This window comes from Salmo salar, chromosome ssa04, assembly GCF_905237065.1.
Source record: "Salmo salar chromosome ssa04, Ssal_v3.1, whole genome shotgun sequence".
Lineage (NCBI taxonomy): Eukaryota > Metazoa > Chordata > Actinopteri > Salmoniformes > Salmonidae > Salmo > Salmo salar.
In genome coordinates this window covers 81,402,562-81,414,700 of record NC_059445.1, presented here as the reverse complement: position 1 = coordinate 81,414,700, position 12,139 = coordinate 81,402,562, and the positions used below count along the sequence as shown (strand labels likewise).

The 12,139-nt window shown below is 39.0% G+C and overlaps 1 protein-coding gene across 2 annotated transcripts in view; it reads right to left on the bottom strand.

The window, feature by feature from the left end:
• Window positions 1-12,139, bottom strand: part of LOC106603934 (calcium/calmodulin-dependent protein kinase kinase 1) — a 158,675-nt gene that overhangs the window by 84,181 nt on the left and 62,355 nt on the right. For both annotated transcript variants that reach the window (XM_014198188.2, XM_014198189.2), the window contains exons 4-5: window positions 9,815-9,862; window positions 2,912-2,965 (exon numbers count right to left, since the gene is read on the bottom strand). In XM_014198188.2, coding sequence (XP_014053663.1) covers window positions 2,912-2,965; window positions 9,815-9,862 — 102 coding nt within the window. The remainder of the gene's footprint in view (window positions 1-2,911; window positions 2,966-9,814; window positions 9,863-12,139) is intronic.

Here is a 12,139-nt window from a genome sequence, read left to right as displayed (position 1 = left end):
CTGCTACTGTTTATAGTGTTACAGCTCCTCCAACCCTTCTACTGCTACTGTTTATAGTGTTACAGCTCCTCCAACCCTTCTACTGCTACTGTTTATAGTGATACAGCTCCTCCAACCCTTCTACTGCTACTGTTTATAGTGATACAGCTCCTCCAACCCTTCTACTGCTACTGTTTATAGTGTTACAGCTCCTCCAACCCTTCTACTGCTACTGTTTATAGTGTTACAGCTCCTCCAACCCTTCTACTGCTACTGTTTATAGTGTTACAGCTCCTCCAACCCTTCCACTGCTACTGTTTATAGTGTTACAGCTCCTCCAACCCTTCTACTGCTACTGTTTATAGTGATACAGCTCCTCCAACCCTTCTACTGCTACTGTTTATAGTGATACAGCTCCTCCAACCCTTCTACTGCTACTGTTTATAGTGATACAGCTCCTCCAACCCTTCTACTGCTACTGTTTATAGTGTTACAGCTCCTCCAACCCTTCTACTGCTACTGTTTATAGTGTTACAGCTCCTCCAACCCTTCTACTGCTACTGTTTATAGTGATACAGCTCCTCCAACCCTTCTACTGCTACTGTTTATAGTGTTACAGCTCCTCCAACCCTTCTACTGCTACTGTTTATAGTGTTACAGCTCCTCCAACCCTTCTACTGCTACTGTTTATAGTGTTACAGCTCCTCCAACCCTTCTACTGCTACTGTTTATAGTGATACAGCTCCTCCAACCCTTCTACTGCTACTGTTTATAGTGTTACAGCTCCTCCAACCCTTCTACTGCTACTGTTTATAGTGTTACAGCTCCTCCAACACTCAACCCTGCAACACCATGGTTGAGGGTTCGAATCCCACGGGGATCATGACAATTTTTTTAAAGTCTGAAAATGTATGACCTCACTACCGTAAGTCTCTCTGGATAGGAACGTCTGGTAAATGACTAAAATGTATGACCTCACTACTGTAAGTCTCTCTGTAAGTCTCTCAAATGTCAATTCAAATGTTGAGGGGCGTTTTAGTTCCTGTTTCTGAGAGCGTCAGAGAGTCAGTGTCTGTCTGCTAATAATTAGCTTCTTCATTTCACGCTTGGGTTTCTGAAAGACACTCATGGGGGGTTTCTGAAAGACATTCATGGGGGGTTTCTGAAAGACATTCATGGGGGGTTTCTGAACGACACTCATGGGGGGTTTCTGAACGACACTCATGGGGGGTTTCTGAAAGACACTCATGGGGGGTTTCTGAAAGACACTCATGGGGGGTTTCTGAAAGACACTCATGGGGGGGATGGCCACTGAAAGTTGACTAGCAACAACCGAGACCTTTAAGACACCTACCATGAGAACCTACTAAATTTACCCAAACAAAATGAAAACCCACACCAAACTTAAAGACAGGAAGTAAATCAGAAAGTGGAGCAAAACTAAAAACAGGGGCGTGTGCTCACAAGAAACAGAAAAATAACTTCCATCTCACAACATGATCAACTTAAATGCGTCGAAAGCGCAGAGACCCATCGGCCTTAGGTATTAATATACAGGGCGAACTCCACGGACTGTTGCCATGTTGTGCTCAAGCATGAACTCAACCTCAACTTAACGTCCACGGCTTTATTTTATTAGCCTGTGTGTTTATGCAACTTTCAAAAATGATTCCACCAATCTGATAACCCCTCAGTGACAGAAACTCTACCACAAAAGTATATTTTGAACACTCAAAAGACCTGGGCACAGCAGAGCTTCAGAGGAAGTGATTAGAACGACTACCATACTCATGGAAAACAGTCACTTCGGCTGACACAGAGAAATGACATCGGAGATGATCTTGTAATCTACGATAGACTGTAGATTGTCTACACGATTAGAGCGTGCAAAACTGGACAACAAAATCACAAAATAATCTGTTGCAAAATCTGTTACAAGGAAGCCTTTCTTGTTGTCCAGCATCTTTACCATTAGAAGGTTACTGGTACTCTGTGTGTGGATGTATAACAGAGATCTCACCTTGAGATATCACTGTGGACACAGATTCACAGATCCAATCAAAATAGTTTGGAGCCAAGTCTGAATGCCTGGAAATATAATGAAATCCTCTGCCTACCTCTTCCTCATGTTACATTACATTTGAGTCATTTAGCAGATGCTCTTCTCCACAGCGAATTCCAGTTGTGATGTCATACCTCCTCTCCATCCTTTTCTCATCCATCACTCCTTGTTTTTATCCAGGAGAAAACCTCAATCTCTCTCATCTCTCTCCTTTTCTCTCTCTCTCTTTCTCTCACCACCCTCCCCCCTCTCTTCCCCCCCATCTCTCGCTCTGTCCCCTCCTCTCTCCCCCCCCTATCTCTCCACCCCCTCTCTCTCGTTCTGTCCCCTTCTCTCTCTCAGCACCTCTGCCTCTATCTCTCTCTCTCCAGATGAGGCCAGTCTGTCTCTGATTTGAACCATGCAATCTGTCTGTGCATTTACAGTACAGGCCATCTGACTGTCAGCATGAGCACTAAGACGGGGAATGGAGAACACTTTCCCACTGACGTGATCGCTTTGCATCGACACCATTAAGGTGAATCAAAAACATGCACACGCAGTTATGCGCACAACACACACACACACACACACACACACACACAGGGGACAACTAAGAGAGTGTGCAGGTAGATAAAGGCCTTGAGTTAGGCCATTATCATTTCAAGCTACTAAAACGTTCCACTTCACAAAGAGCTGAAAATGGTTAATGGATCATAATTGTCTCCTTTTATAAGTAGAAAGAGGGCTAACACACACACACACACACACACACACACACACACACACACACACACACACACACACACACACACACACACACACACACACACACACACACACACACACACACACACACACACACCAAACAAACACACGCTGGTCACTTACATAGTGATTATCATCATTGTCATTGTAGACCAGTTTGACCACCCCGTAGGAGCCCTGCAAAGTCACAGGAGAGGAGAGAGACATGTCAATAATGCAGCATATTCAGTCCATCTCTCTATGTTATTATAGTGTATCTCTATGTTATTATAGTCTATCTCTCTATGTTATTATAGTGTATCTCTCTATGTTATTATAGTCTATCTCTCTATGTTATTATAGTCTCTCTCTATGTTATTATAGTCTATCTCTCTATGTTATTATAGTGTATCTCTCTATGTTATTATAGTGTATCTCTCTATGTTATTATAGTGTATCTCTCTATGTTATTATAGTCTCTCTCTATGTTATTATAGTCTCTCTCTATGTTATTATAGTGTATCTCTCTATGTTATTATAGTGTATCTCTATGTTATTATAGTCTATCTCTCTATGTTATTATAGTCTATCTCTCTATGTTATTATAGTGTATCTCTATGTTATTATAGTGTATCTCTCTATGTTATTATAGTCTCTCTCTATGTTATTATAGTCTATCTCTCTATGTTATTATAGTGTATCTCTATGTTATTATAGTGTATCTCTCTATGTTATTATAGTGTATCTCTCTATGTTATTATAGTGTATCTCTCTATGTTATTATAGTGTATCTCTATGTTATTATAGTGTATCTCTATGTTATTATAGTGTATCGCTCTATGTTATTATAGTGTATCTCTATGTTATTATAATCTATCTCTCTATGTTATTATAGCGTACCTCTCTATGTTATTATAGTGTATCTCTCTATGTTATTATAGTGTATCTCTCTATGTTATTATAGTGTATCTCTCTATGTTATTATAGTGTATCTCTCTATGTTATTATAGTGTATCTCTCTATGTTATTATAGTCTATCTCTCTATGTTATTATAGCGTATCTCTCTATGTTATTATAATCTATCTCTCTATGTTATTATGGTGTATCTCTCTATGTTATTATAGTCTATCTCTATGTTATTATGGTGTATCTCTCTATGTTATTATAGTGTATCGCTCTATGTTATTATAGTGTATCTCTCTATGTTATTATGGTGTATCTCTCTATGTTATTATAGTCTATCTCTCTATGTTATTATGGTGTATCTCTCTATGTTATTATAGTGTATCTCTCTATGTTATTATAATCTATCGCTCTATGTTATTATAGTGTATCTCTCTATGTTATTATAGTGTATCTCTCTATGTTATTATAATCTATCTCTCTATGTTATTATGGTGTATCTCTCTATGTTATTATGGTGTATCTCTCTATGTTATTATAGTGTATCTCTCTATGTTATTATGGTGTATCTCTCTATGTTATTATGGTGTATCTCTCTATGTTATTATAGTGTATCTCTCTATGTTATTATAATCTATCGCTCTATGTTATTATAGTGTATCTCTCTATGTTATTATAGTGTATCTCTCTATGTTATTATAATCTATCTCTCTATGTTATTATGGTGTATCTCTCTATGTTATTATAGTCTATCTCTCTATGTTATTATAGTGTATATCTCTATGTTATTATAGCGTATCTCTCTATGTTATTATGGTGTATCTCTCTATGTTATTATGGTGTATCTCTCTATGTTATTATGGTGTATCTCTCTATGTTATTATGGTGTATCTCTCTATGTTATTATAGTGTATCTCTCTATGTTATTATAATCTATCGCTCTATGTTATTATAGTGTATCTCTCTATGTTATTATAGTGTATCTCTCTATGTTATTATAGTCTATCTCTCTATGTTATTATGGTGTATCTCTCTATGTTATTATAGTGTATCTCTCTATGTTATTATAGTGTATCTCTCTATGTTATTATAGTGTATCTCTCTATGTTATTATGGTGTATCTCTCTATGTTATTATAGTGTATCTCTCTATGTTATTATAGTGTATCTCTCTATGTTATTATAGTGTATCTCTCTATGTTATTATAGTGTATCTCTATGTTATTATAGCGTATCTCTCTATGTTATTATGGTGTATCTCTCTATGTTATTATGGTGTATCTCTGTTGGGTTTATCTAGTCTATCTCTCTATGTTATTATGGTGTATCTCTGTTGGGTTTATCTAGTCTATGTTATTATGGTGTATCTCAGTTGGGTTTATCTCTCTATGTTATTATGGTGTATCTCTGTTGGGTTTATCTCTCTATGTTATTATGGTGTATCTCTGTTGGGTTTATCTCTCTATGTTATTATGGTGTATCTCTGTTGGGTTTATCTCTCTATGTTATTATGGTGTATCTCTGTGTTATTATAGTGTATCTCTCTATGTTATTATGGTGTATCTCTGTGTTATTATGGTGTATCTCTATGTTATTATGGTGTATCTCTGTTGGGTTTATCTAGTCTATGTTATTATGGTGTATCTCTGTTGGGTTTATCTAGTTTATCTCTCTATGTTATTATGGTGTATCTCTCTATGTTATTATGGTGTATCTCTGTTGGGTTTATCTAGTTTATCTCTCTATGTTATTATGGTGTATCTCTGTTGGGTTTATCTAGTTTATCTCTCTATGTTATTATGGTGTATCTCTGTTGGGTTTATCTAGTCTATCTCTCTATGTTATTATGGTGTATCTCTGTTGGGTTTATCTAGTCTATGTTATTATGGTGTATCTCTGTTGGGTTTATCTAGTCTATGTTATTATAGTGTATCTCTATGTTATTATGGTGTATCTCTGTTGGGTTTATCTAGTCTATCTCTCTATGTTATTATGGTGTATCTCTCTATGTTATTATGGTGTATCTCTGTTGGGTTTATCTAGTCTATGTTATTATGGTGTATCTCTATGTTATTATGGTGTATCTCTGTTGGGTTTATCTAGTCTATGTTATTATAGTGTATCTCTGTTGGGTTTATCTCTCTATGTTATTATGGTGTATCTCGTTGGGTTTACTCTATGTTATTATGGTGTATCTCTATGTTATTATAGTGTATCTCTGTTGGGTTTATCTAGTCTATGTTATTATAGTGTATCTCTGTTGGGTTTATCTCTCTATGTTATTATGGTGTATCTCTGTTGGGTTTATCTAGTCTATGTTATTATGGTGTATCTCTATGTTATTATAGTGTATCTCTGTTGGGTTTATCTAGTCTATGTTATTATGGTGTATCTCTGTTGGGTTTATCTCTCTATGTTATTATGGTGTATCTCTGTTGGGTTTATCTCTCTATGTTATTATGGTGTATCTCTATGTTATTATGGTGTATCTCTGTTGGGTTTATCTAGTCTATCTCTCTATGTTATTATGGTGTATCTCTGTTGGGTTTATCTCTCTATGTTATTATGGTGTATCTCTGTTGGGTTTATCTCTCTATGTTATTATGGTGTATCTCTATGTTATTATAGTGTATCTCTGTTGGGTTTATCTAGTTTATCTCTCTATGTTATTATGGTGTATCTCTGTTGGGTTTATCTAGTCTATCTCTCTATGTTATTATAGTGTATCTCTATGTTATTATGGTGTATCTCTGTGTTATTATGGTGTATCTCTGTTGGGTTTATCTAGTCTATCTCTCTGTGTTATTATGGTGTATCTCTGTGTTATTATGGTGTATCTCTGTTGGGTTTATCTAGTCTATCTCTCTATGTTATTATGGTGTATCTCTGTGTTATTATGGTGTATCTCTGTTGGGTTTATCTAGTTTATCTCTCTATGTTATTATGGTGTATCTCTCTATGTTATTATAGTCTATCTCTGTTGGGTTTATCTAGTCTATGTTATTATGGTGTATCTCTGTTGGGTTTATCTAGTTTATCTCTCTATGTTATTATAGTGTATCTCTGTTGGGTTTATCTAGTTTATCTCTCTATGTTATTATGGTGTATCTCTATGTTATTATGGTGTATCTCTGTTGGGTTTATCTAGTTTATATCTCTATGTTATTATGGTGTATCTCTGTTGGGTTTATCTAGTTTATATCTCTATGTTATTATGGTGTATCTCTGTTGGGTTTATCTCTCTATGTTATTATGGTGTATCTCTATGTTATTATAGCGTATCTCTGTGTTATTATGGTGTATCTCTATGTTATTATGGTGTATCTCTGTTGGGTTTATATCTCTATGTTATTATGGTGTATCTCTGTTGGGTTTATCTAGTTTATATCTCTATGTTATTATGGTGTATCTCTGTTGGGTTTATCTAGTCTATCTCTCTATGTTATTATGGTGTATCTCTGTTGGGTTTATCTCTCTATGTTATTATAGTGTATCTCTGTTGGGTTTATCTAGTCTATCTCTCTATGTTATTATGGTGTATCTCTGTTGGGTTTATCTAGTCTATGTTATTATGGTGTATCTCTGTGTTATTATGGTGTATCTCTGTGTTATTATGGTGTATCTCTGTTGGGTTTATCTAGTCTATGTTATTATGGTGTATCTCTGTGTTATTATGGTGTATCTCTGTGTTATTATGGTGTATCTCTATGTTATTATAGTCTATCTCTGTTGGGTTTATCTAGTCTATCTCTCTATGTTATTATGGTGTATCTCTGTTGGGTTTATCTAGTGTATCTCTCTATGTTATTATGGTGTATCTCTGTTGGGTTTATCTAGTCTATCTCTCTATGTTATTATAGTGTATCTCTCTATGTTATTATGGTGTATCTCTCTATGTTATTATGGTGTATCTCTATGTTATTATAGTCTATCTCTCTATGTTATTATAGTGTATCTCTCTATGTTATTATGGTGTATCTCTGTGTTATTATAGCGTATCTCTATGTTATTATGGTGTATCTCTGTTGGGTTTATCTCTCTATGTTATTATAGTCTATCTCTGTTGGGTTTATATCTCTATGTTATTATGGTGTATCTCTATGTTATTATAGTCTATCTCTGTTGGGTTTATCTCTCTATGTTATTATGGTGTATCTCTGTTGGGTTTATCTAGTCTATCTCTCTATGTTATTATGGTGTATCTCTATGTTATTATAGTCTATCTCTGTTGGGTTTATCTCTCTATGTTATTATAGTGTATCTCTCTATGTTATTATGGTGTATCTCTATGTTATTATGGCGTATCTCTGTTGGGTTTATCTAGTCTATCTCTCTATGTTATTATGGTGTATCTCTGTTGGGTTTATCTAGTCTATCTCTCTATGTTATTATGGTGTATCTCTGTTGGGTTTATCTAGTCTATCTCTCTATGTTATTATAGCGTATCTCTATGTTATTATAGTGTATCTCTGTTGGGTTTATCTAGTCTATGTTATTATGGTCTATCTCTGTTGGGTTTATCTAGTCTTAGTAGGTGTGGAATGAATCATGTATGGAACGGAACACCTCTCAGAAATTCACCCAAGTCCCAGCCGGCTCTGCTGCTCTAAAGCATTCAGTAGTCAGAGGAAACAGGATGAGATGCTCTACCGTATGATTGAGGTTCACATCAAAACAACGTGACTCGTCCAGAGGCTTTCATAAGATAGGAGACAGACAGTACAAATAGCCTGAGGGATGATTCTTAAGCGAAACCACTTGTTGGATTAGGAGGCGGCTAATCTCTAGTGGACAGATGCACGTAACATATCATTTGGACAAATCGCGATTTCGAACCTTTTCGAATTTCAGAAGGGGAGGGGACATTTACATTTACTTTTTTTTTTTTTTTTTTACATTTTAGTCATTTAGCAGACGCTCTTATCCAGAGCGACTTACATAGACTTGCCTGTAACTTGCAAAGAGTGTGGGGTGGAGATACCATCTTGCTTCAGCTCCTCTTTCTAATATATTTTCTAACACATCTCCCCTCCTAGATTAAGAGGTAGCCAGCTAGAGAATACTATGGACCGACTGGCGCCCCAGTGGAAACCCCTATGACTCTGATATGAGCTACAGAGAGAACAGCTACTACTGAACATCTAAAAGATGATGGTCAGGCCCTTTAATGGAGATTGTTACATAAGCCTGTGCTAATTGACAAGGCAGACCCAGACAGACAGAGACAGACCCAGACAGACCCAGACAGAGACAGACAGAGACAGACCCAGACAGACAGAGACAGACCCAGACAGACACAGACAGATCCAGACAGACCCAGACAGACCCAGACAGACCCAGACAGACCCAGACAGACCCAGACACAGACAGAATCAGACAGAGACAGACCCAGACAGACACAGACAGATCCAGACAGACCCAGACAGACCCAGACAGAAACAGACCCAGACAGACCCAGACAGACCCAGAAAGACCCAGACAGACCCAGAAAGACAGATCCAGACAGACCCAGACAGACCCAGACAGAGACAGACCCAGACAGAGACAGACCCAGACAGACCCAAACAGAAACAGACCCAGACAGACCCAGACAGAAACAGACAGACACAGACAGAGACAGACCCAGACAGAGACAGACCCAGACAGACCCAGACAGAAAGACAGACCCAGACAGACCCAGACAGACCCAGACAGAGACAGACCCAGACAGACCCAGACAGACCCAGACAGAGACAGACCCAGACAGACCCAGACAGAAAGACCCAGACAGAGAAGACTCAGACAGACAGACAGACAGACAGACAGACAGACAGACAGACAGACAGACAGACAGACAGACAGACAGACAGACAGACAGACAGACAGACAGACAGACAGACAGACAGACAGACAGACAGAGAAAGACCCAGACAGACAGAGACAGAGGCAGCGCACGGATAACACCAACAGGGTTGACATAAGGTAATTGAACATGGGCTATTCCGCTCAGGGATAATATTGATTTGTCTTTGGTGTTAATCATAACAGACTGTTTAATCAATGGGAGACAGTTCGATACAACGGGGACACAATGATAAAGTAACATGCTATACCAATATCAGAAAGAGAATAATTAAATCCAGGGTGTTCTGCGTCTAGGCTCACCTTGCCGATCTCACTCTTCAGCTTGTACTGGTTCAGCTGGATACAGTCCTGCAGTAGGAAGAAGACAAGAAAGGGATGACATTTGTAAACGACAACATATGAAAGAAAGAAATCTACCCTGCGGAGAGAAATAGAACATTGGATGACTAAAATACAGGCTTGGACACATGAACAAAATGTTCTCCACCGCCTAGCTCATAGAGACGGCAGTGGTGATGTGTACGGCCACTCAATTCTGTTTACAGTCACAGATCCATCACAGAGCTGTTTAAACGGATGATTCTGAGCTCCATAGCAACCACTGATACTGCATGCACTCAACCAGGGTCAGTCAACCAGGGTCAGTCAACTAGGGACAAGGCAGAGAGAGGAGCATTGAGTAGGCAGGGCAGGATAGGAGAGAGAGAAGAGGAGAGAGAGGACAGATGGATAGACGTTAACAATTGTGAAAGAAAGAAAGAAATAAACAAAGAAAGAGGATAGCAGCCTTGCTCTGTTGGGTCGATTGAGAGAGAGAGAGAGAGAGAGAGGTAGAGTGAAGAAAGAGAGATGGACAGAAGAAAAGAAAATACACCTATCCCTCCCTACTCAGAGGACACAGCTATCCTTCCCTACTCAGAGGACACAGCTATCCTTCCCTACTCAGAGGACACAGCTATCCCTCCCTACTCAGAGGACACAGCTTTCCCTCCCTACTCAGAGGACACAGCTATCCTTCCCTACTCAGAGGACACAGCTATCCCTCCCTACTCAGAGGACACAGCAATCCTTCCCTACTCAGAAGACACAGCTATCCCTCCCTACTCAGAGGACACAGCTATCCCTCCCTACTCAGAGGACACAGCTATCCTTCCCTACTCAGAGGACACAGCTATCCCTCCCTACTCAGAGGACACAGCTATCCCTCCCTACTCAGAGGACACAGCTATCCCTCCCTACTCAGAGGACACAGCTATCCCTCCCTACTCAGAGGACACAGCTATCCCTCCCTACTCAGAGGACACAGCTATCCTTCCCTACTCAGAGGACACAGCTATCCCTCCCTACTCAGAGGACACAGCTATCCCTCCCTACTCAGAGGACACAGCTATCCTTCCCTACTCAGAGGACACAGCTATCCTTCCCTACTCAGAGGACACAGCTATCCCTCCCTACTCAGGCTGGGGGGGGGGGGGGGTGGGCTTGGGGGGGGCGGGCTGTAACCTGCACGTAAGCATTTATTTGGACAGTGTATACCATGTGTATCATGTACATATAACAAATGCAACTTGAAACTGTCATTGTATTATAGAAAACCTTTATTGACCCCAAAACTAGTATTGGATGCGGATAAAATGCAAAAGTAAATGTTTACTAGAGCGCATAACAAAATGAAAAGTCTTTAGCATAACGTACTTTGGATGGTTGTCCATATTGATCATGTCCGTGTTACAAATATCTGGGCATCTAGATAGATGAAAAGCTGTCTTTTAAAAAGCATATTGATGAGTTAGTTAAGAAACTGAGAATTAAAATAGGCTTCTTCTATAGAAATATGTCCGGCCTCTCGCTAAATAGTCGACGTTCCTACCATTCCTAGACCACGGCAACATCATCTATATGAACGCAGCTGCCACATCATTAAAGCTGTTAGATACCCATAGTGCACTTCATTTTATCACAGGTGACAGGTTTAGGACATCACTGTATTCTCTACCAGAGAGTAGGCTGGCTCTCTTTAACCTCACATAGGTCGATACGCTGCTCTCTTTTCATTTATAAAGCTATTTTAGAAAAACTCCCGCTGTACTTAACAACATCAATAACCTTTAGACGTACGGGTTACGTTACCCGGTCTCAAAGATGGCTAACTCTGGAAACTGCAAGCAGCACAAACAGATATAGTATTTGACAAAATCAGAATCATTTAAAACCCTGATTAAATTAGTAATACAATCACATATGTTGATCTAATTACGTGTGGGAATACTTGGGAACAGATTTCCTAAATTTAAATCAATTTGAGCTGATTTCCTGGTGATTTTAAAGTCTCCATTTTAGTTCTGTCCCTCACCTTGAAGTGGCCCTGCAGGAGAGAGAGGTTCTGTCCCTCAGATTAAAGTGGCCCTGCAGGAGAAAGAGGTTCTGTCCCTCAGATTAAAGTGGCCCTGCAGGGGAGAGAGGTTCTGTCCCTCAGATTAAAGTGGCCCTGCAGGAGAGAGAGGTTCTGTCCCTCAGATTAAAGTGGCCCTGCAGGACAGAGAGGTTCTGTCCCTCAGATTAAAGTGGCCCTGCAGGACAGAGAGGTTCTGTCCCTCAGATTAAAGTGGCCCTGCAGGAGAGAGA